The sequence below is a fragment of the Chlorocebus sabaeus genome, chromosome 6 (genome assembly GCF_047675955.1).
Source record: "Chlorocebus sabaeus isolate Y175 chromosome 6, mChlSab1.0.hap1, whole genome shotgun sequence".
NCBI lineage: Eukaryota > Metazoa > Chordata > Mammalia > Primates > Cercopithecidae > Chlorocebus > Chlorocebus sabaeus.
The window spans coordinates 39005176-39029406 of record NC_132909.1 but is presented as its reverse complement, the minus strand read 5'-3'; the positions used below and the strand labels follow the sequence as shown (position 1 = coordinate 39029406).

The following is a 24231-nucleotide window of genomic DNA, read 5'->3' as shown; positions in this document are numbered from 1 at the left end:
GCTCAAGCAATCCTCCCAAAGTGTCCTAAAGTGCTGGGATTACAGATGTGAGCCACCACACGTGGCAGGCAAGGATGGGCTGTGTGGCTGTGTACAGCAAAGGCTCAGCCCCTAGTCAAGCCAGGCTGCCCGTGAGAAAGGCTTTCTGTGCACTTGAACACATGTGGACAGGTACAGGTGTGACGCCAGCCTCCAGTTGCAGCCTGCAGGTGTGTGTGTCCTGAGCCTGGGGGCAGACAGACTACCCCCAGGGCTCTTTGTTCTTTGCATCCCCACAACTGAGTACGGAGCCCTGCAGAGGCAGCAAGGCTCAGCCAGGACATCTCAGACCAGCAAACCCTTTCCTATCTGGGCTGGGTGGGCATCGGGGCTCCAGGCCCAGCCTAAGGGATGGGGAAGGGAAGGGACAGGCTGGGACCCCTGCCCACTCATCATCCCCACCGGGACGAGATCGAACCGGGGAGACTGACAAGAGGCAGCACCCAGGAGACCAGGCAACCAGGTCTCACACCTGGCCCTGCCACTAAGGTGCCTGGTGGCCTTGGGACAACAGGTCCTGACCCATGCGGGGCATCCGGAGACTCTGATACAGAAAGGAACCCTGCCCAATCCAAAACCCCTAGCAGGGCCCTCTTGCAAGGCACGTGCCGCACTCACCCCCTGGTGGCTCCAACCTGAAGTGCAGCTCCAGTCATCCAGGCCCAGGCTGCAGAGCCAAGGATGGGAGGGGCTGCAGGAAGGAGGGTTCTGCCTTCAGACCAACTGCCCCAAGCCAAGCTCAGAATGGGCTGGAGACATGCGGGCTGGACACACACGTGGGGAAGGTTCCTGCTGCACACAACTCAACTCTGGCCTGCCCCTGCCTCAGGACCCACATGGCACTTAACCGCTCTGCACCTGGATGACTTCAAGACATTTTAGTGCCCCACCCCGTACCCTCATGTCCACAGGGAAGCGACAACTTGGGCATCTTCCCAGCTGTTCTCCCACAGTCCCACACACACGCCTACAGGTGCACGCCGATCCTCAAATCCCAGCTATTGCCAATCCATCCAAATAAACAGACTCAGACATGCAGTTAGGGCCCGGGTGACTGGCAGGCCTGCCACTCTGCTGGGTGGACAGTCAGCTGCCACAGCTGGGGACTCTAGCCACAAATAACCCAGGGAGGGCTGGAGTACAGCAGTGCCTGCACACAGCCACAGCATCTGAAGCTGAGGGACCAGCTTTGATGGCATCAGGGCACCTGTATTCCATGCCCCATCCTGGTAGAGCCTAGGTGCAGCTTGAGCAAAGATTGGAGGTCAGCAAGTGGGTCCAATCGCCAGGGTCTGTGCTGGGCTTCACCCAGCTCACCGGGCTCCAGGCCAGGTCACAGGGGTCAGTCCAGAGCCTGGAGGCTTCCTTCAGCTTACAGCAGCAGCCACACCCCAGCATCCTGGGGTCCAGAGGCTGAGGGCAGCAGGCACTCAACATGCAAGTCAAGAAAGCAACTAAGTCCCGTGCCCGGGGGCTGGGGTAGAGGGACCATCTCCAGCGAGGACAGAGACTGAACCAGCCAAGTCCCAGAGGGCAGATCCCAGCCCAGAGGGGACACAGCCCTCTACCACACGTTCCAACTAGGCTTCCAGCTGCCAAGCCCCAGCAAGTTCCTTAACCTCTGTGCCTGTGTTCATGCTCTCCCAGTACCAGACTTGGGGTGCAGATGACAAAAGAACCTCAACAAGCCTTAACTGGAAGACACCCTTCCCTGGATTAATTTAAAACCAAATCAACTTTTTAGACAAGTAACAGACCCAGGGTCTGCCTGCACATCAGCATCAAAGGCGCCGGGGAACTTCCAGGCCTCCTGGTCTCCTTCCCCCTCTCCACAGCACTGGCATCACCCAAGCTGTGCAAACAGCAGAGACCCAGCTGCCTCGCCCCGGTGACAAACATTTGCACAATGCCCACTGCTCCAGGCTGGCTTTCCACAGCTCAGCAGCAGAACCAGGTCCAGCTTTTACCTCCCTCCAGGGACTGAGGGTGGGGTACACAGTAGGAGGCCAGAGGGCAAACCCAGTGTAGCTACAGAAAGGAGGGCAGTGGCCTTGGGGAGCACAAAGCACCTTGGGGGTCCCCATCTGCCTCCCCAGTCCCGGCCGCTCTCCTGGAGAAAGAGGCAAGATGTCAGTGGAAAATAACTTTTATTGAGACCCCACCAGCTGCAAAATCTGCTCCTGGCATTAAGCTCCTTCTTCCTTTGCAATTCGATCTTTCTTGAGTGGTCCCTGTGGGGAGAGAGGCAGTGGTCAGAGGGAGAAGATGGCAGGCGACAGCAGATGCCCACTCTAGAGGGGACCAAGACTCCAGGCCAGTCTCCACAGCCACAAGAGAGGCCCAAGGCATCAAGACCACCCCTACCCCGGGTGGAGCCAAAGGCTGGCGGGGGCCAAGTCACAGCACCCAGCGAGGGGGGCAGGCAGAGGCGCTCACCATGAATGCTTTCTTCTCTTCCATGGTCTGGAAGCGGCCATGGCCAAACTTGGAGGTGGTGTCAATGAACTTAAGGTCAATCTTCTCCAGAGCCCGCCGCTTCGTCTGCACCAGCAAGGACTGTGGGCCAAGAGGGGAAGGGATTTAGGATTACAAGGAGACAGGCTTTCCTCAGAACTTGGTTCACAGCGCCCCTGCATCTGGGAAGACACACCATCAATTTGGCGCCACCCCCCACCGGCCCATCACCCAGAAGATGAGGACACACTCAAAGAAACAAACAGCCCAGCAAGGCCAGACTGGGAATTTCCTCATTCCAGGACTTCAAAGCCAGTGTGAAAGGACTGCCAACACCCTCTCCTTCCTTTCCTCTGCCACCAGCGTCTGCGGCCTTGGATCCTCCCTCTACAGAAGCCCCCCCCATGACCAGGCAGGGCCCGCCTCACCTTGCGGAGGGTGAGCACCCGCTTCTTGGTTCCCACCACACAGCCTTTCAGCATGACAAAGTCATTGGTCACTTCACCATAGTGGACAAAGCCACCCTGGAAAACAAGACCATCGGATCAGCACAGGCCCAGCACCAGGCACAAGAGGGGACTGTTGTGCACAGATGACCCCTCCAGATTCAGGCCCTCTCTGACCACAGGGCTGTTCTCAGAAGGAAGGCAACAAGGAACGGTTCCGCAGTCTGTCTTGGGCGCTGTGCCCAGCGCACATTCCAGGCCTCATCACTGAACAGCTGAGCCTGAGACCCCACTTCTCTCCAGCCAACTCCAACGAGTGGACTAGAATGACAACATGCCACTTACAAGGAACACAGCTAGGTGCTGTGCTGGCTTCAGTTAACGATCCTGCTGACAGCCCCTAGGAAGTAGCCTATCCCCAAAGACACGAGGACCTCACCCCACAGAAGAGGCCTGGGGTGGCCTCATAGAGCAGAACACCCATTACTTACCAGAGGATTGATGCTCTTATCAGACAGGTCATAGTCAGTGGAAGCATTGTTCTTGATCAGCTTGCCATCCTTGATAAGGTAGCCCTGGCCAATCTTATAGATCTGAATGAATAAGAAGGGCATAAGGCTGGGGCATTAGGGACAAATAAGCCAGACATGCCAGTGTGCTGACCTGCAAAGCACTCTAGGAAGGCCGCTGAGGCCTCAGTCCCAGTCACAGCGTATCCCAACTTCAGAGCAAAAAGGTGGCTGGCTCTCCAGGTTCCTTTCTGTTAAGTGGCTGGGCGAAAACCAAAGATCCTGCTGTACAACATAGGAGGCCTGTCACACCACTGGTGGTGGGATCAGGGACCAATAAGGCTAGTATCCCCAGTCACACCAAGTCAGCCTCACCACAGCCACTTTACAGGCTGGCACCTTACAAACCATCAAGATGGGCCAGAACTGACCCATGAGAAGCGAGCCACTGATGTCCACAAGATGCATAAGCTACAGCCCATGAAGCAGCGCTGACAGGCACAGAAACTCCAGCCTCCATCACAAGGTCATCTTCCCACCCCCAGGGACCACTCTCAGAACCTCACCTTCTTATTGATCTCAGTGCGGTGATGGTAGCCTTTCTGCCCAGCACGTGCCACAGAGAAGGCCACACGAGCAGGATGCCATGTCCCAATACAGGCCACCTTGCGCAGACCTCGGTGGGTCTTGCGGGGCAGCTTCTTGGTGTGCCAACGACTGGTGACCCCTGGAATGGATACACATTACTGCACCTCAGTGCCAGCACCTCCCACTCACCCCCCTTCCTCCTACTCAACAATTACCAACCATGGTTGGGTCATCTGAGGGGTGATGAGATTATTTCATGTGCATTACCCACAGATCTCCCCTGTCAAGGTGGATAGGTTCTGGGGGTGTAACCCTGAACTCAACTGTGAATGGGCGCTTTTTAAGGCATCCATTAGTTTAAGCTCCCCCATCCGCAGGGACTGACAGACATAATTCCAAGCTCCCCTTTGCAGTTATCTACTGAGCTACAAAGAGCAAAGGGTCCAGGAACATGGTAAGAAGTTGTCCCCTGGCCCTCCGCTATCCCAGCCACTTTTGACCACAAGGCTGTTCTCAGAAGGAAGGCAGTAGAGAATGGTTCCACAGTGTCTGATTCAGGCGCTGTGCCCAGCGCTCACTCTTAGCCTCATCACTGAACAGCTGGGCCTAAAATCACTTCTCCCCCAGGTTTGCACAGCAACGCAAGCTGCTGCAAAGCTCACCTTTGTAGCCTTTGCCCTTGGTCACCCCGATGACGTCGATCATCTCATCCTGCCCAAACACCTGGTTCACAGGTACCTGCTGCTCGAGCCTCTCGCAGGCCCAAGTCCAGCTTCTCGGCCACGGTGCCTCCGTTCACCTGGATCTCCATCAGGTGGGCCTTCTTCTGGCGCAGAGGAAGCAGGCGCATCTAGGAGGAGGTAGACACAACTCAGCTCCAGCTGCCAGTGCTCCTCCCACAGTAGAGGAACTGCGGCTCCATGCGGCCTGATTGATGTCAAGCACACAGCAAAAAGCCAATTAACTCTGAACAAATCACTGAACCTCACGAAGAGGAAGGAACTTTCATTTTTGCCAACAGCAACAACTTAACTTTGGATTCTGGTGCCTGAGTTACTGTCAGGATGAGCGGACAGGGCCCACACCACAGGCAAACAACCAGATCCCAGCACCTACCAGCCCAGTGTTCCTGTAGCTGTCCTTTGGGTCAGTTCCCCTGGGGTACTGCAGTAGTTTTACCTCAGCTACCTACACTTCCCCTAGTGACAAACCTGCTTTTGAGACAGCACAAGCTCTAAATAAGAAAATGCATCACCGGACGCGGTGGCTCACGCCTGTAATCCCAGCACTTTGGGAGGCCGAGGCAGGTGGATCATCTGAGGTGAGGAGTTCAAGACCAGCCTGACCAACATGGAGAAATCCCGTCTCTACTAAAAATACAAAATTAGTGGGGTGTGGTGGCGCATGCCTGTAATCCCAGCTACTCGGGAGGCTGAGGCAGGAGAATCGCTTGAACCTAGGAAGCAGAGGTTGTGGTGAGCTGAGGTAGGGCTATTGCACGCTAGCCTGGGCAACGACAGCAAAACTCTGTCTTAAAAAAAAAAAAAAAAAAATGCATTTAAGCATAAAGCGTTCACTCAGGAACAGCCCAGCAATGTCCTGACAAAATTTCAATGGTGGACATGCACTCTAATCTGTGGTGGCCCTCACCACATGGGGTTGTGCTCAGCACTTGAAAGGATAACCCGTAACAGGACAGCAAGAGACACCCACTCTAACCAAGTCAATAAAGGGCCTGCTCAGCTCACAAACTAGGTTTCCAGGAAAGCAGCCAGTACCTCACAACCGACTTTCAGGCAGGCATTTCAGTGTCACTGGTGAGTCACCAGTTGGGTCAGCCAGTTGAATTTTAAAGGGGCATGGTTCCCTTGCTAAGGGCCAGTAAGGACACAGTGCCCTCTGCTGGCAAGGGAGGAGCCTACTCACAAACATGGGGGCACGGTACCCCTATGATCACTTAGGTCACTTTTACTAAGTGGCAGGCCAAGCCACCTTGGGGAACTGCACTCACCTGGGTGTGGGCAATGACACGGATGACTTGGCAGTACTTTTTCATGCTGCTGAAGTCCTTCTCCAGCTGCTTCTTGCCATCCTCATCCTGCCATTTCTTGCAGTACTTGGTAAAGGCCTTCTTCTTAGATTTATGCCTTCAGGAGCAGAGCAGAGTTGGGGAGGGGGCCGGGTACAGGCCTTCATCACCCCTCCGAGGGGTGAGCGGAAGACACACTGGCACCGTGTGGGGATGGGGCTCATTGCTGGCTTCTAAGGAGCCTTTTCCACCGGCAAGCGGAGCCTGGATGGAGCTCATCGGGCAGAGCCGAGCGGAGCTGAGCAGAGGTCCACAAGGTTAACTTAAGTTACAAACATTCAAACAAAATTCTTGCTCCGGGGTGCTAGAAAGCAAGCGCTCTGCCTTGGGGGAGCACCCATTCAGTGATGGAGGAAATGGGACATTCCAGCCAGGGCCAGAGGCCCTTGCCAGCCCTATAGGGGTTGAATTATCCTGCTACCTCTCATGGTTTCTAGTTGGACTCCTTAACCAACTGGGTCCTCAGCCACCACCCACTAGCCTGGACTCAGAATGAGGGTGTCAGCTCCCAGCTGAAGCCCAATGGCTGGCCAAAGTCTGATCGCAGGTATTTTTCTGTTCAAGAGACAAACTAAACCTGAAACAGCAGCTCCCTGCCTGCTACAGAGCTGAGAAACCATGCACACACTGTTCCCTGCTCTCCAGCTCCCAAGCTAGGGACTGCAGGGCCTCCTCCCTCACCAGTTCTTATAGAAACGCCTCTTGCATTCATCACTGATGTGCTCAGCGAAGACAGTCTTGAAGGTCCGGAGGCCTCGAGGGGTTTCCACGTAGCCCACAATGCCCACAACCACCATGGGTGGCGTCTCCACAATGGTTACAGCCTCCACCACCTCCTTCTTGTTCACCTCTGCAAAGAAAGCAGTAGTCAGACTTGGCAGGAGCCCAAGCAAGGGGTGTTTAATGTTTTCTAGGAAAATGCAAAATGCCCATTTAGGCCGGAAGGGCAACTGGGCCCCACACCTGCAGTCTGGACACTCAGGGCTGTCCTTACTACCTATTTCTCATTCAAAGTGCATTTATGTTGTTTAACTTAAAAAATATCAGGACCCTAGATAACCAAATACCTGCCCAGCTTCAATTCTCTTCTACAGAAACCTCTGGAGGCAGACAAGATTTGCTATTTATCTGGAAAATTCAAGTGTCCTAAATATAACTGGGACACAGAAATAGCTCTGAGCTCAGTTTAGAGTCAATATCAACTGTCTAACGTTAATGTCTCCATGGCTCAGCACCCAGTGCTGTTAGACATCTCTAAGTAGAAAACACACAGGTAAGTGGCCGTTATTCAAGCTTTTAGATGAAATGCATGTGAACAAGTAAAACATGAATGAGGCACTTCTTATTCCAGCCTCAGCAGCTCCAACCCCACATACTAGTGTTACTTCTCTTTGCTAAGGCTCCTGGCAAATTTACTATGCTCTGAAAGCAATACCCCACCCCGCACCTAAAGCCAACAGTGCCGGCCATCTGTAGCCTTGGAATATTAGTCTTGAAGTTGTCCGCTGTCACAGCAGTTCTGACAACCTGTAACTCCAGCTTAAAAAAAAAAGTCTGCCCTCTGCTAACAGCTTGACTCCATCTCTCCAGTTTCCCTCCCCCTCCACTCCTATCCCCCAACTTTTAGGAGGCCTGTACATACTAGATCCTGGCCTGTCGACTTCCCGCACGATGTGGGTCATGCCAGCCTTGTATCCCAGGAAGGCTGTGAGGTGGACCGGCTTAGACGGATCATCTTTAGGGAAGCTCTTAACCTTCCCGCGATGCCTGCTGCTGCGCTTCCGAGGCAGGAAGCCGAGGGACCCATGTCTGGGAGCGGAGAACTTTCTGTGAGACTAGGGGAAAAAAAAAAATCACCGTCAGCACCAGACACCCAGGAAACCAAGTAAAAAGGTAATTATCTTTTCCAGGCTCGCACACGTCAAGAATATTTTTGTATTCGACAAAATTTAAGCTGAATCTTATTTCAAATCCTCTCAACCTGTAAGAAAACGAGCCGTTTTTTTCTCTACCACCACACAAAAATACACTAAGTAGTGACACTAAAAACTGCTTAACAGGCAGCTTTATGTGCCAATTAGCAAGGTTTTGACCACTAAAGAAAGGCACTCCAGGGACAAATGCTGGGTAGCAGCTAGCCAATACTACGCTATGGGCTGCCTCTAGCGCCCGGACACTAATTACACCGACACACGTAGGCCGGAGAACTCGGCAGAGCCAAATCAGAACATGACAATCAGCACACAGTTTCTGTCCGCCCGTCAATAAGTTCATCATCTGTGGCTTCTGGGAGCTCCAGAGGCCTTCGGAGTGCACAAGCGGTCCCAGATATTTCAGGAGGACTCCACAACATTCTCCTCCCGCAAGCTTACCTCCCAATGAGAACAGTGCCGAGAACCCCCACCCAAGGTCCTCCTATCCAGACAAGCTGCTTAAAGGCCCTAATCCCAACTAATGATGGAGTTGGTGAGATCGAAACTCAGCAATGACTCATGGCTTTAAAAATGCCGGGCCTCCAAGCCTGCTCCCACCCTTAAGGCCTGTCTCTGGCCGACCTGCAGGCCCAAAGCCAGTCCTCCAAGCGCTCTTCTACACAAGCCTCTCGACTTTCCAGAAAATAGGCCTGACTGAGGCCCCCGCTGGGTCGCCTTTCCCCTAGAGCAAGCCCCCGGCGCCGGCCAAGCTGGGATGGCGGCGATGCGTCCCGGATTCAGCCGTGCCGACGCCGGTGACAATGAATCGGACGCCATTACAATACATACCATCACGCCATCAAATCCCGCCGGTAGACGTCGACTTCTTGTCGGTGTCCGCTATAATTGTCAAATCTGGCTCCGCCCCTTCCGGCGTGCGAGCGCACCCCCGCGGCAGACGTCGGGTCGGGGGGCACGTACCGAGCGCCATTTCTACGCATGCTCTTCCGCGCCTTTCGTTCTGAGGTGGACGTCAGCTTCTGAGACCGAAATTAGACACTCTAAGGCGAGGGGTCGGGTTCAAACTTAATGAAAAGCCACGGAGGCGCGGGCTGAGGGTTTGGTGTGCCACAAGTCTACAGCGTCCGGCAGCAGCCAAACTTGATAATAATGAAGAAAAATGGCTGCGTCGCTTTTCTTCCTGTGATATGCAGCTATCTCTGGAATTGGCGAGGAAAGACTGAAACCCTTGTTTCCTGGCTCCCACGCTGGTTTTGCCGCGACACCAACTTGCCTTTAATACCTTTAATCGCGGGCATCCTTCCCTCAAGCCCTGTCTCTACCATTTCTCCCATGCTAATGCAGTGGCCTGCACTTGATTCTGAGAGTCTCAGGAGCGTCCCAAGCCTGTGGAACGGCCTCACGACCTCGGGTCATGCCGAGTCCAGCTGCCCAGCCTCCCTGAGCCCCACGCCTTCCAGACCTCTGCATCAACGAGGACTTTCGCTGATCTCCGCTTGGGCTCCAGGGTAACTCGGGTCCTGACCGATTCCCTGCCTACAGGCTCCTCCCTTACGAATCTTTTTTTTTTTTTTTTTTTTGAAACGGTGTCTCGCTCTGTCGCGCAGGCTGGAGTGCAGTGGCGCGATCTCGGTTCACTGCAACCTCCGCTTCCGGGGTCACGGTTCAAGCAGTTCTCTTGCCTCAGCCTCCCGAGTAGCTGGGATTACAGGAATGCGTCCGGCTAATTTTTTTTTTTTTTGTATTTTTAGTAGAGACGGGATTTCACCATGTTGGCCAGGCTGGTCTTGAACTCCTGACCTCGTGATCCGCCCGCCTCGGCCTCCCAAAGTGCTGGGATTACAGGCGTGAGCCACCGCGCCCGGCTTCCTACAAATCTTTCTAAGAATCAAGTATCTCGTTACTTTACAAGGACCCCTCGTCGTTTCCTCGGAATTAAGCATCAACTTCAGCGGCCGCGGAAGACGCTCTCCTAACAGTCTACTTCAGCCTCATGGCTGAACCCTAGCACATGCTCTCATATCACCTTCTGCTTCCTCCTTCCCACCCTGTCATCTTTTATTCTGGGCCTGACCTTCGCTCCCGCCGTGGTTTAAAAAACATTCGGCCATAATCCCAACAATTTGGGAGGCTGAGGTAGGCGGATCACCTGAGGTCAGGAGTTCTAAACCAGCCTGGCCAACCTGGCGAAACCCCGTCTCTATCAAAAATACAAAAATTAGCCTGGCACGATGGTATGCGTCTTTAATCCCAGCTACTTGGGAGGCTGAGGCGGGAGAATCGCTTGAACCCAGGAGGCGGAGGTTGCAGTGAGCTGAGATTGCCAGTGCATTCCAGCCTGGGCTACAGAGCGAGACTCCATCTTAAAAAAAAAAAAAAAAAAAAAAAAAAAAAATTATCTCAATCCTCACACCATCCCCAAAGGACATAACTGATAGATCTTCAATCCATTATTAGAAATCCTGGGGGCCACATATGTTTCAAAATTCAGCATTTTTTTAGTTTTAGAAAGGTACTATGGTGCACATACTGTATATTATGTAATCCAGTACTCTTTAAAGAAAAACAATATTCCGTAAGGAAACATGAATATTCACATTGAGTGGGATAAATATAAATAGACTCACATCAGTTCAAGGCTGACTTTGCTGCCCAAAAAATGCATCAGTTTACTTTTTGCTGCCAAATAATTTAAGAAGCGTTTTAAAATTTCGGGAGACAGGCCGGGCACGGTGGCTTATGCCTGTAATCCCATCACTTCAGAAGGCCGATAGGGGTGGATCACCTGAGGTCAGGAGTTTGAGACCAGCCTGACCAACACAGTGAAACTTCGTCTCTACTAAAATACAAAAATTAGCCGGTTGTGGTGGCTGCACGCCTGTAGTCCCAGCTACCCCGGAGGCTGAGGCAGGAGAATTGCTTGAATCTGGAGGCAGAGGTTGCAGTGAGCCGAGATTGCACCACTGTGCTCCAGCTTAGGTGACCAATCAGGATTCTCAAAAAATAAAAAGATAAGGTAGGCCGGGCGCGGTGGCTCACGCCTGTAATCCCAGCTCTCAGGGAGGCAGAGGCGGGAGGATAGCTTGAGCCCAGGAGTTCGAGACCTGCCTGGGTAATATAGCGAGACCCCGTTCTCCACAAAAAGGAAAAAAAAAAAAAGACAAAAAAAAAAAATAAGGCCAAGTGTAGTGGCTCATGCCTGTAATCCCCAGCACTTTGGGAGGCCAAGGTGGGTGGATCACCTGAGGTCAGGAGTTTGAGACCAGCCTGGCCAACATGGTGAAACCCCGTCTGTAGTAAAAATACAAAAATTAGCCAGGGGTGGTGGCGGGCACCTGTAATCCCAGCTATTTGGGAGGCTGAGGCAGGAGAATTGCTTGAACCTGGGAGGTGGAGGTTGCAGTGAGCCAAGATCATGCCATTGCACTCCAACCTGGGTGACAAGAGCAAAACTCAGTCTCAAAAAAAAAAAAAAAAATTCAGGATGCAAAGGATTATAACCTACCTATATGCCCCCTTTTTACGTAGAAAATTAACTTCCATCCAAGAGGTTAATAACTTGACAAAGTCACATAATTAGTGAAGGACAGAGCTCAAGTCTATCTGACTCCAGGTTGGTTTTTCATGGCATCAGACTCAGGGATCAATAACCTCATCGGAAAAGGGGCTTTGGAATCCTGAGCAAGAAGATATTCTTACTGCAGGCCTGCTCTGTGCCGGGTCCTGCACCAGGCTGCGGGAATATAGATGAGAATAAGATGGCTGCTGTCACAGACCAAATAAGACAATTTAAAATTGTAATGAAGGTTCCAAAAGAAGCAACGCCACTAAGGGTCCTGGGCAAACTATTCTCCCTCAGGAATTCCCCTTCCAGTCAAGAGAGAAGAGAGCATCAGTAGACCTGAATTGCCTTGCCAGCGTACAAGTAGCTCACTAGGTGTAGGGTAAACGCACCTAATAGCAATAACTTAAGCATACCCTTAGAATGTCTTTGTATGGCAGATGCACCTGAATGTGTGTTCCAAGCTAAGGAATCTGGGAGTGGCCAACCCGAAGACTGGTTCCTTGTCTGTGAGGAACACCTGAGCCCCCAGCCAGTAGTGTGGAATACAGACTGTACAAGGGATTGAGGCCCTGAGTTCCGGGTTAAATGAAGGCTACCAGATAGAGGTAAGGGGAAGGTGTTAAGAGAAAATGCTGTATAAACTGCATGCTGTTTGTAACCAGCTAAATTGCTGAACCAGGAGAATTGCTTGAACCAGGAGAATTGCTTGAACCCAGGAGGCGGAGGTTGCAGTGAGCCAAGATCACGTCATTGCACTCCAGCCTTGGCAACAAGAGTGAAACTCCGTCTCATAAAAAAAAAAAAAAAAAGTAGGGATTCAGTACAACACTGGGTTAGGCCTCAGTTTCCTTATCTGTCAAATGAGGAATTCATTCATTCATTCAACAAATATGTATTGAGCTTACTTTGCCTAGCCCCATACAGGGCTCTGCAACATGCAATAAAACAGAGGTGGGGTTGGGGCCCCTGCCCTGGAAGAGATCAGTCTACCTACATCATAGCTATGAAACAGAGGCCTGTGCAAAAAGGACTGATGAATTCCCCAATTTATGGGGAGGGTCATCGGGGAAGCCTCTACCAAAGAGATGTCATTTGAACTCGGCCTCAAAGGATTTTTATTTGTCAAGCAAAAAGGGTAGCTCTCCAGGCAGTAGGAACAATGTGTGCAAAGGCAGAGAGGATAAAAGACAGTGGCCTGCAGAACTAGCTGTGATTTGGCACAGCCAGACTAGAAGACAGTGGCAGGAGGCCAGTTTAGGAAGATATGTAGGGTTCAGACCTAAAGTCTCCAGCTGGAAAACATCATCCTGAGGCCAGTGGAATGCATTGAAAGCCTGTGAACACCTGTGCACTTTTTATTTTTATAATGAGACAGGCTCTTGCTATGTTGTCCAGGCTGGTCTCCAACTCCTGGACTCAAATGATCCTCCTGCCTCGGCCTCCCAAAGTGCTAGGATTACAAGCGTGAGCCACCATGCCAGGTCAGCACCTGTGTATTTTAGAAGAGTGAATTTAAGGAGCCGGATAGATTAGGAGAGGATGGAAGGAGTTTTCACTGTTCCGTGTAAGCCACCAAGATAGGTACCTGGCAGAGGGCACTGAAGGTGAATATATGTGGGGAAAAGAAAGAGATCAGCCTGTTACTGTGTCTATATAGAAAGAAGTAGACATAAGAGACTCCATTTTGTTCTGTATTTGAGATGCTGTTAATCTGTGACCCTACTCCCAACCTTGTCCTTGCAAGAGACATGTGCTGTGGTAACTCAAGGTTTAATGGATTTTGGGCGTGCAGGGTGTGTCTTTGTTCCTAGAAAAGCTAGGTATTGTCCAAGGTTTATCTCCATGTGATAGGAAGAAACAATGCCGCTAAAAGGTTTATCTCAAGGCACAGGATTTTCCTTTAAACTTATTCATGTCACAGAGATCCTTGTTCTTATGTCTTACTGCTGATTTCCTCCCTAAAAACGATCCTATTTTCCTGCCACTCCCTTATCTTTAAGACGGTAAAGAGAATTATCTATAAATACTAAGGGAACTCAGAGACCGGTGCCGGCGTGGGTCCTCTGTAAGCTGAGCACCGGTCCCCTGGGCCCCCGCTTTTCTTTCTCTATACTTTGTCTCTGTGTCTTATTTCTTTTCTCAAGTCTCTCGTTCTACCTTACGAGAAACACCCACAGGTGTGGAGGGGCAGGCCACCCCTTCAAATATACAGAAGAAAGGGGTGAGTGACCAGGCATGGTGGCTCATGCCTGTAATCCCAGCACTTTGGGAGGCTGAGGTGGGCAGATCACAGAGCCCAGGAGTTCCAGACCAACCTGGCCAACATGGAGAAACCCTGTCTCTACTAAAAATACAAAAATTAGCCAGGCATGGTGGTGCAGGCATATAATCACAGCTATTTGGAAGGCTGAGGCTCAAGAATCACTTGAACCTGGGAGATGGAGGTTGCAGTGACCCAAGATCACACCACTGCACTCCAGCCTGGGCAACAGAGCAAGACTCTGTCTCAAAAAAAAAAAAAAAAAAAAAAAAGGAGGGAAGAAGAAGAAAGTAGAAGAAGAAGAAAGAAGAGGAAGACAGAGAGAGAGAGAAGGGAGGGGAGGGAGGGAGGAAGGGAGGAAGGAAGGAAAAGGATGGAAGGGAGGGAGGGAAAGGAAGAAAGGGAGGGAGGGAGGGAGGGAAGGACAGAAAGAGAGAAAAAGAGAGAGAGAGAAAGACCGGGCGCGGTGGCTCACACCTATAATCCCAGAACTTTGGGAGGCCGAGGCAGGCGGATCACCTGAGGTTGGGAGTTCGAGACCAGCCTGACCAACATGGAGAAACCCATCTCTACTAAAAATACAAAATTAGCCAGGCGTGGTGGCACATGCCTGTAATCCCAGTTACTAGGGAGGGTAAGGCAGGAGAATCGCTTGAACCTGGGAGGCAGAGCTCGCAGTGAGCCGAGATCACAGCATTGCACTCCAGCCTGGGCAACAAGAGCAAAACTCTGTCTCAAAAAAAAGAAAGAAGGAAGGGAAGGGGAGAGGAGGGGAGGGGAGGGAGAGAAAGAAAAGGGAATGAATCAGATGTTGAGACTGGACAGACTCTGGAGACTATTTTTATGAGTCAGGTTGGGTGGGACAGGAAGCAGCGAGTATGGCAGTCAGGATGTCCACTTGGAATATTGGGCATGTGGTGTTATTTTAGAAGGAAGAGTTTGATTTCTATGTGTAGGGATGGATTCATTTATGGGGTTAACTATATCCTTTCTCCTTCCAAGTACAGATGTAAGGCTACATACCAAAACATATGCAATTCACCAAGGTAAAAGTAAGGACATGGCCGGGCATGGTGGCTCACGCCTGTAATCCCAACACTTTGGGAGGCCAAGGCGTGTGGATCATGAGGTCAGGAGTTAAAGACTAGCCTGACCAACATGGTGAAACCCGGTCTCTACTAAAAATACAAAAATTAGCCGGGCGTGGTGGTGGGTACCTGTAATCCCAGCTACTCTGGAGCCTGAGGCAGAGAATTGCTTGAACCCAGGAGGTGGAGGTTGCAGTGAGCTGAGATCTCACCACTGCACTCCAGCCTGTTGGCCAGGCTGGTCTTGAACTCCTGACCTCAGGTGATCCTCCCGCCTTAGCCTCCCAAAATGCTGAGATTAGAGGTGTGAGCCACCATGCTCGGTCTAGTCTTTGGTTTAAGGGAATGTTGTGGCTGGTTTGATCTTCTATCCAGACCACTCAAACTTTCTCCGTATCAGCAATAAGCCAGTTTCACTTTCTTATCTCTCATGTACTCATTGGAGTGGCGCTTTTAATTTCCTTCAAAAGTTTTTCCTTTGCATTCACAACTTGACTGACTGCTTAGTGCAAGAGGCCTAGCTTTCGGCCTATCTCAGTTTTTGACATGCCTTCCTCATTAAGCCTAATCATTTCCAGCTTTTGATTTAAAGCAAGAGACATGTGACACTTCTTTCGCTTGAACACTGAGAGGCCATTGTAGGGTTATTAACTGGCCTAAATCCAGCCTGTCTCGGCTGTTGGCATGCCTTCCTCACTATGCTTAATCATTGTTAGCTTTTGATTGAAACTGAGAGACAGGACTCTTCCTTTCACTTGAACACTTAGAGGCCATTGAGCAGTTGTCAGCTGGCCTAATTTCAGTACTGTTGTGTCTCAGAGAATAGGGCTGCCCTCAAGAGGGAAAGAGACAGAGAAATGGTGAGTCAATGGAAGAGTCAGAACACACACATTTATCAATTAAATTCACCATCTCGGGCCCGGCGCAGTGGCTCACGCCTGTCATCCCAGCACTTTGGGAGGCTGGACAGATCCCTTGAGGCTAGGAGTTTGAGACCAGCCTGACCAATATGGAGAAACCCAGTCTCTACTAAAAACACAAAATTACCTGGGCGTGGTGGCACATGCCTGTAATCCCAGCTACTCGGGAGGCTGAGGCAGGACAATTGTTGAGGCAGAGGTTGCAGTGAGCCAAGATCGCACCATTGCACTCCAGCCTGGGCAACAAGAGCAGAACTCTGTCTCAAAAAGAAGGAAAAGGAGAAGAGGAGGAGGAGGAGGAGGAGGAGGAGGAAGGAGGAGGAGGAGGAGGAAGAAGAAGAAGAAGAAGAGGAGGAGGAAGAAGAAGAAGAAATACTGCAATTAATTTACACATGGCTGTACAATTGGCTTTTCCACAGCCAGGACGGTATCTTCCTACTGGACAGAATGTATTTGCATGGGCAGAGATGCAGAGAGATGGTTTCTTTGCAAGGCTGTCCTTTATCTGCAATGTCCAAGAGACAGGATCTCGCTGTCTTGCCCAGGCTGGTCTTGAATCCCTGGTCTCAAGTGATCCTTCTGCCTCAGCCTCTCAAAGTACTGGGATTGCAGGCATGAGCCACTGTACCCAGTCAAGAAGAGCCTTTAAGCAACACAGAACTAGATAATCCCTGAGGGCTCCAGCATGTCATTGAAAGGCTAGCCAGTAATCTCTTTTGCCTATCTCAAGTCTTCCACTTTTCCCTAAATTGTGCTCTTCAGATTTCATCTTCTATGTGATTCTTCAGGAGGCTTTCCCAGGCACGTGATCTCCTAAACCTTTATCCTCCCCTCATCAATCCTTAGCTATCTGTTTGTTCTCAGAGCACTTCTCTCCCGCTGTAGATTTTATTTATTTATTTATTTATTTTTATTTTTATTTTTTGAGACGAAGTCTCGCTCTGTCATCCAGGCTGTAGCTCAGTGGTATGATCTCAGCTCACTGCAACCTCTGCCTCTGGGGTTCAAGCGATTCTCCTGCCTCAACCTCCCGAGTAGCTAGGATTACAGGTGTCCACCACCACGCCTGGCTAATTTTTGTATTTTTTGTGCAGACAGGGTTTCACCACATTGGCCAGGCTGGTCTCAAACTACTGACTTCAAATGATCTGTCCACCTTGGCCTCCCAAAGTGCTGGGATTACAGGTGTGAGCCACCATGCCAGGCCCTCCCACTGTAGATTTTAAATTGTCATTGTCAGCGTCTCTAGAGATGGGGTCACCTCTCTTTTTCTTTCGCTCAGCACCAAGCACATAGCAGGGCTGCATAAGTCTTCGTGGATGAATGCAAGAGTGATTATGTTGATCTTTGTTTGTGTTTTAGATGGAGTCTCACTCTGTTGCCCAGGCTGGAGTGCAGTGGCGGGATCTCTGTTCAAGCGACTCTCCTGCCTCAGCCTCCTGAGTAGCTGGGATTACAGGCATGTGACACCACGCCCAGCTAGTTTTTGTATTTTTAGTAGAGACAGGATTTCACCATGTCGGCCAGGCTGGTCTTGAACTCCTCACCTCAGATGATCCACCCGCCTCAGCCTCCCAAAGTGTTGGGATTACAGGCGTGAGCCACCGCGCCTGGCTATGTTGGTCTTTTAGATGCATAAATATTGTCAGTGAGACCCCAGGGTTGGCACCCCCTTGGTCTCTCTAAACTGCATCTCTATTTAGATGGGGCACAGCCTTTTCTGCCAGAATATTTAATGGTACAGTTTTTTGTCCTGGCCCTAAAGTCTCTGGGAAGGAACCTCCTTTTTTTACTCTCCCCAAACACCATGCCCTATGCCCCCAGGATTTTACTAGTTTGACCAGTGCACCTAATATCCATCTGAGTCTTTCTTTCTTTCTTTCTTTCTTTTTTTTTGAGATGGAGTCTGGTTCTGTCTCCCAGGTTGGAGCACAGTGGAGTGATCTTGACTCACTGCAAGCTCCGCCTCCCGGGTTCACACCATTCTCCTGCCTCAGCCTCCCGAGTAGCTGGGACTACAGGTGCCCGCCACCACACCCGGCTATTTTTTATTTGTATTTTTAGTAGAAATGGGGTTTCACCATGTTAGCCAGGATCGTCTCAATCTCCTGACCTTGTGATCCGCCCACCTTGGCCTCCCAAAGTGCTGGAATTACAGGCGTGAGCCACTGCGCCCGGTCTTTTTTTTTTTTAGATGAAGTCTCGCTCTGTCGCCCAAGCTGGAGTGCAGTGGCGCGATCTCGGTGCACTGCAGTCTTTGCCTCCTGGGTTCAAGCTATTCTGCCTCAGCCTCCCGAGTAGCCGGGACTACAGGCGCCCACCTGCCAACATTGCTGGCTAATTTTTTTGTATTTTTAGTAGAGATGGAGTTTCACCATATTGGCCAGGCTGGTCTAGAACTTCTGACCTCAAGTAATCCACCTGCCTCAGCCTCCCAAAGTGGTGGGATCACAGGCGTGAGCCACCGCGCCTGGCCCATCTGAGACTTTTCCTCTGGTGTAAAGTGTAAACAAACACATTTAAATCAAGGGGTTACTCGTGCATTCATTCAACAAATATAGAAAGAGGTCCCATTACAGGCCAGATTCTGTTATATTCATTGTATAATTACATAATGAATATATTCACTATATAGTTATAATATTCACTATCTCAGTCAATCTTCAAAATCCCCTAAAACAGTGCTTCTTAAACTTTTAATTTTTATTTTATTTTGAGGCAGAGTCTCACTCTGTTGCCCAGGCTGCAGTGGTGCAATCTCCGCTCACTGCAACCTCTGCCTCCCGGGTTCAAGTGATTCTCCTGCCTCAGCCTTCCAAGTAGCTGGGATTACAGGCACCCATCACCACGCCCAGGTAAATTTTTTTTGTATTTTAGTAGAGACCGGGTTTCACCATGTTGGCCGGGCTGGTCTCAACTCCTGACCTCGAGTGATACACCCGCCTAAGCCTCCCAAAGTGCATGGATTACAGGCGTGAACCACCGTGCTTGGCCCATCCCTGCCTTTCTTTACCTACATCTGTCTTGGTAAATTATTTTACCACCAGAGACACCAGCCCCAGCCAGTTGCACAGGGGATGAAAGTTAATTTCTGTTCACCAATCCATTCATTCTCCCTGGTAATCCTTTATTGAGAGGCTCAGTAGAATTCCCCTTCTCCCCACTTCCATAACCTGTTTTGCCAGGATGGTAACAAGCTTCTGAACCCTGTTGGGCAAGGTAGAAATCACTCCGTGGTTCTCCCATGTACACATCAAGAACATGTGTATGCCTTTTATCCAATTAATCTGCCTTTTTTGGTTTCTTTGAGACAGCATGTTGCTCTGTCACTCAGGCTGGAGTGCAGTGGTGCTATCATGGTTCATTGTAACCACGAACTCCTGGGCTTAAGCAATCCTCCCACTTCAGCCTTCTGAGTAGCTGAGACCACGGTGCCCACCACCATGCCCAGCTAATTAAAAAAAAATTTTTTTTTTGGTAGAGCAAGGTCTCCCTCTGTTACCCAGGCTGGTTTTGCCCTGGCCTAAAAGGATCCTCCCTGTTGGCCTCCCAAAATTCTGGGATTACAAGTGTGAGCCACCGTACCCGGCATGATCTGCTTTCTGTGAGTTAATTCTTCAGGGAAACTTCATATGGGGAAGGGAGAGCTTTCCCTTGTCCCCTGCAATACACACTTAATCCACAGGGGGTGTGCACAGTCCTCCTTACATATGTTAAGTACAGCCTAAAGGTTTTCCTTTTTTTTGAGACAGAGCCTCAGCCTCCCAAAGTGCTGGGATTACAGACGTGAGTCACGGTGCCCGCCCATGAAAAGATATTCAAGACACATCATTAACTTAAAAAAGCAAGTTAGGGAATAATACAAATGCTATGATCCCATTTATTTAAAAATTAGAGACATAGCTGTTTAGGAAAAAAAGGTGTTTCTTTCCCTACATTAGCTAAAGGAAAATACTTGCGTTTCCCCCCCCCCCCCCCGCCCATGCTATGCTGCACAAATACCTCTGGCCACTTCACTTCTTACACCAGATGGGGGAGCTAGTGGGGCCATTCTTCCTACATCAAGCGATTCTCCGGTCCTCTGCAGACACCAGCTGGGTGTACACTACAATTCAATTCCGTTCTATTAGCTGGGGCCGGACGCGGTGGATAATACCTGTAATCCCAGTGCTTTGGGAGGTGGAGGTAGGAGGATTGCTTCAGGCTAGGAGCTCGAGACCTTGCCTCTAAAAAAAAAACATAAAAAACCTGTCTCTAAAAAAAAAATAAAAATTTATGGGCCGGGCGCAGGGGCTCACGCCTGTAATCCCAACACTTTGGGAGGCTGAGGTGGGCGGATGACGAGGTTAGGAGTTCGAGACCAGCCTGGCCAACATGGAGGAAGCCTGTCTCTACTAAAACTACAAAATATATATATATATATATATATATATATATATATATATATATATATATAAATAAAAACCAGGCGTGATGGTGGGTGTCTGTAATCCCAGCTACTCGGGAGGCTGAAGCGGGAGAATCACTTGAACGCCGGAGGCAGAGGTTGCACTGAGCCGAGATCGTGCCACTGCACTCCAGCCTAGGCAACAGAGTGAGACTCTGTCTCAAAAAAAAAAAAAAAATTTTGCATGGACCACACCATACTAGTATCTCATTCTCCTCCAAATTTCTATAAAACTAATATATGTAAAAGGTGTCATTTGGCCTCTGCACTGTGTTACTATCATTTAATGCCTAAAGCTTGTATTCCCAATAAAACCATTACTTTCTGTTTTTTCTTTCTTTCTTTTTTTTTTTTTTTGAGACAGGGTCTGGCTCTGTCACCCATGCTGGAGTGCAGTGGCGCCAATCTGGGCTCACTGCAACCTCGGCACTCAAGCTATCTTCCCACCTCAGCTTCTTGAATAACTGGGACTACAGGCGCCTGCCACCACATCCAGCTAATTTTGGGGTTTTTGTTGTTGTTTTGCTAGAGAAAGTGTTTTGCCATGTTGCCCAAGCTGGTCTCACATCCCGGGCTCAAGCAATCCACCCACCTCAGCCTCCCAAAGTGCTGGGATTACAGGCATGAGACACCACACCTGGCCACCTTCTCAATAAGGATTGTGTGTTTTGATGATCTCTTACAATACCCAGCAATGTTGTGCACAGGGGAAGAATGCTTACCTTACAAATTTTATTTTTTACAAATAAAATATTATTAAAAACATGTTAAGTACCCTAATTTCATTAAGTACCCTAGTATCATTATACATTGTATACATGTATCAAAACATCACACTGCATCCCACACATGCATAATTATTAAATTAAATTGAAAATAAAGCTTTTTAAAAAAATTACAAAAAACAAATGGAAACACCAGTTACCAAAAACCATTCACAAATAAAAACCATTTTAATTATTTAAAACTCCTGGCCAGGCACGGTAGCTCATGCTTGTAATCCCAGGACTTTGGGAGGCCAAGGAGGGCAGATCACAAGGTCAGGAGATCGAGACCATCCTGAACCAACATGGTAAAACCCTATCTCTTCTAAAAAACACGAAAAATTAGCCGGGTGTGGTGGTGTGCGCCTGTAGTCACAGCTACTCAGGAGGCTGAGGCAGGGGAATGACTTGAACTAGGGAGGCGGAGGTTGCAGTGAGCTAAGCTCATGTCACTGCACTGCAGCCTGGTGACAGGGCAAGACTGTCTCAAAAAAAAAAGAAAACAGATATGTATACACACACACATACACACACACACACACACATATAACTGAAATAGAGGTTTTCCAAGATAGCTGTAAAGATTAAATCAAGCAATCTGAGTAACAGAATTGGCATACAGCAAATATTTAAGAACTGCTAGCTACTACTAGATTCCATTATTATAAGCAACCTATGCTTATAACTATACCAGTGGTCTGCAACTTCTAAGCTGGTACCCAGTGATTCCTGCCTCCTACTATTGCCCTTGTAATATCCTCCTCACAGTGTGAGCTGGACATAGTGACTTGCAACTAACAAAAAGAACATGGCAAAAATGACAGAATGTTGCTACAACTTTTAAGTTATAAAAGACTGATTTCTACCTTGCTTGTACTCTCTCTCTATAGCTCTTTTTGCTTACTCTCTCTGAAGAAGCAAGCTGCTCTGCTGCTGTCAGCTGCTATACGCAGAGGTCCACATGGCAAAGAACTAAGAAAGGCTTCCAGCCGACAGCGCGCAAAGACCTGAGACTCAGTCCAATAGTCAATCAAGAACTAAATCCTGCAGACAACCATGTGAATGGCTCTTGAGATGACGGCAGCCCAGGGAAACATCTGATTGCAGCCTTGTGAGAGATGCTTGGCCAAAAGATTCAGCTAAGCAGCACCCAGATTCCTGACTCACAGAAGCCGTGAGATGATAAATGTTGCTGGAAGAGTAATTTGTCACACAGCGATAGGTAAACGATACAATATATAACAACAATATTGCTCCAGAAAAGCTTTTTTGGACCGAGAATGCAGTCTAGTGAATTTTAAAACAAGGCACAAAGGAATAAACCCAAATAACATCATATCCAGTCCATACCTGTCCTCCTCTTGCCAGCATGCTAACCCATATAGTACCGGTGGGTCGGGAAGAATTCTCCAGACATGATCTACACTCTCCTGTGTAGGCATATTTAGAGTCCTTTTTGGCAAACACATAAACTGTGTTTGTTGCCATTTTCTCTTGGGCAATCAGAACCTATTTGGACAATAAGAAGGTTATAGCCATAAAATCCAAAAGGTCACTGAAGAGAAAAGAGAGTAAAATCTGCGTCTTAATTTAATCTGATCATAAAGGCTCACTGAAATATTTAATTCTTCAACTTTAAAAACTCCATTTTGCATAAACACTTCATAGAAATACATAAGCTCCAAAACCAACTGAAACTGACCAAATTTCCAGTGCATATTATATACAACTAAATAAAGATTTGCTTTATATAAGTTTAGCTGTCATACCCTAAATAAGCCAACTGTCACTGCCAGGTTATCCTGCATGAAAATCTTTTTTTTTTTTTTTTTTATTTCAACTTTAAACTAAATTTTAACTACCATTTTGTCATTTTTTAAAATAATGTTACTATACCTTTTCTGATCCATTAATAATGAAATAGCCACCAGGATCCAAAGGGCATTCATTTAACTCACAAAGATCACGATCTGTCAAGCCATTCAAAAGACAGTAAGTTGACCGTAACATAATTGGAATTTTTCCTATAAAAGTTTTCTGATGCTGAGTCTGAAGTTGTTCTTCACCTTCTTTAATGACTGTTTTTGTTATATCAACATAAAGCGGAGCAGAATACCTTTGAAGATAAAAGTAGATCACAGTTAAGCAATAGGTTATCTGTTAAAACAAACCCTCAAGTGGTTAAAATTACATTTTCAGAATTCTAGTTCAGTATCTAATGCTGACAAGGAAAACTTTTTTCTTACGTGAGATTTCTTAATCTAGCTTCATTGGGCATCATTGGTGAAGGAGCACCATCTCTTTCCCAGTGGGTAGGCTTGGAAAGATAAATTTGTTCAAACTTCAGCAAATATCTTGGCTGAAATGAAACAAAAAAACATGAAAAGAGTAAATAATTTTTTCCATAAAAGTTTTAATGATTCCATTTTAATTGACATTAACATTTTAAGTAGAAGCAGCTCTACAAACTGGCAAAATTCATCCATTTTACTGAAATGGGGACTTCTCAAAGTCAGTATCCATACCGCACAGATGTCAAGTTTTAAACCATATCACTTTCTCTTTTTTCCTCTTTTCTTAAAAATTTATTTTCACATTAGACAGGTAATGTGCTAACAAGGTTTGTAACAAGGTTTAAGGAAGGCACATCTATCTCAAACCCAATCATCACACTTACCAACTACAAAAGGATCTGCTAATTGCTTTCTTAAAGCAGAAGACAAAAAGAGACTTAATATACTACAAGTAAACAAAGACTGTACACATCATGTGCTGAGTTTATATCAGTTAAAATGGATTTACATTAATGATCTACATAGTTTCTTGTGCCCTCTCCTTGGTAAGCGTCATCAAAACTACAAACTGACCAGAGAACAAAGATAGCAAATCCAGACAACTAGAACTGTGCTCTAATCTAATCAATAGAACATTTTAAAAAATAAACCTAACTCTTCAATTAAACATACAAATTAATCTGTCAAACGAGTAAACAAAAGAAAAAAATTTTATTTTAAAAAACACAAAAAATATCCTAAACATTCTATATAAAGGGCTGAGAACTTCCATCCCCGGCTGGAATATAGCTTAGTCCATAGCAAAAAAAGAAATTTTTCAATTAAACATTCACT

General features: G+C 48.4%; 1 protein-coding gene, 4 non-coding genes and 2 pseudogenes across 6 annotated transcripts in view; all 7 read right to left on the bottom strand.

Moving 5' to 3' along the window:
- Positions 1–2172: 2172 nt before the first annotated feature.
- Positions 2173–8911, bottom strand: LOC119622850 (large ribosomal subunit protein uL3-like; annotated as a pseudogene). Its single transcript, XR_012093210.1, has 10 exons — positions 8888–8911; positions 7768–7960; positions 6807–6975; positions 6048–6183; positions 4699–4886; positions 4015–4175; positions 3431–3532; positions 2922–3017; positions 2476–2595; positions 2173–2270 (listed from the first exon to the last, which is right to left on the bottom strand). The product of XR_012093210.1 is annotated as a large ribosomal subunit protein uL3-like (transcript).
- On the bottom strand, positions 3123–3215 carry LOC119622853 (small nucleolar RNA U83B). Its single transcript, XR_005239410.1, has one exon. It is a non-coding gene; the product is annotated as a small nucleolar RNA U83B (small nucleolar RNA).
- On the bottom strand, positions 4543–4637 carry LOC119622854 (small nucleolar RNA U83B). Its single transcript, XR_005239411.1, has one exon. It is a non-coding gene; the product is annotated as a small nucleolar RNA U83B (small nucleolar RNA).
- Positions 6184–6238, bottom strand: LOC119623560 (small nucleolar RNA U82P). The gene has a single exon (XR_005239730.2). It is a non-coding gene; the product is annotated as a small nucleolar RNA U82P (small nucleolar RNA).
- On the bottom strand, positions 8344–8407 carry LOC119623559 (small nucleolar RNA SNORD43). The gene has a single exon (XR_005239729.1). It is a non-coding gene; the product is annotated as a small nucleolar RNA SNORD43 (small nucleolar RNA).
- LOC119622851 (DNA-directed RNA polymerase II subunit RPB2-like) overlaps positions 8890–24231 on the bottom strand; it is a 29856-nt gene continuing 14514 nt past the window's right edge. The window contains exons 4-7 of the mRNA XM_073015746.1: positions 23350–23462; positions 23000–23219; positions 22454–22612; positions 8890–9078 (exon numbers count right to left, since the gene is read on the bottom strand). Coding sequence (XP_072871847.1) covers positions 8890–9078; positions 22454–22612; positions 23000–23219; positions 23350–23462 — 681 coding nt within the window. The remainder of the gene's footprint in view (positions 9079–22453; positions 22613–22999; positions 23220–23349; positions 23463–24231) is intronic.
- Positions 23698–23795, bottom strand: LOC119622856 (small nucleolar RNA U13; annotated as a pseudogene).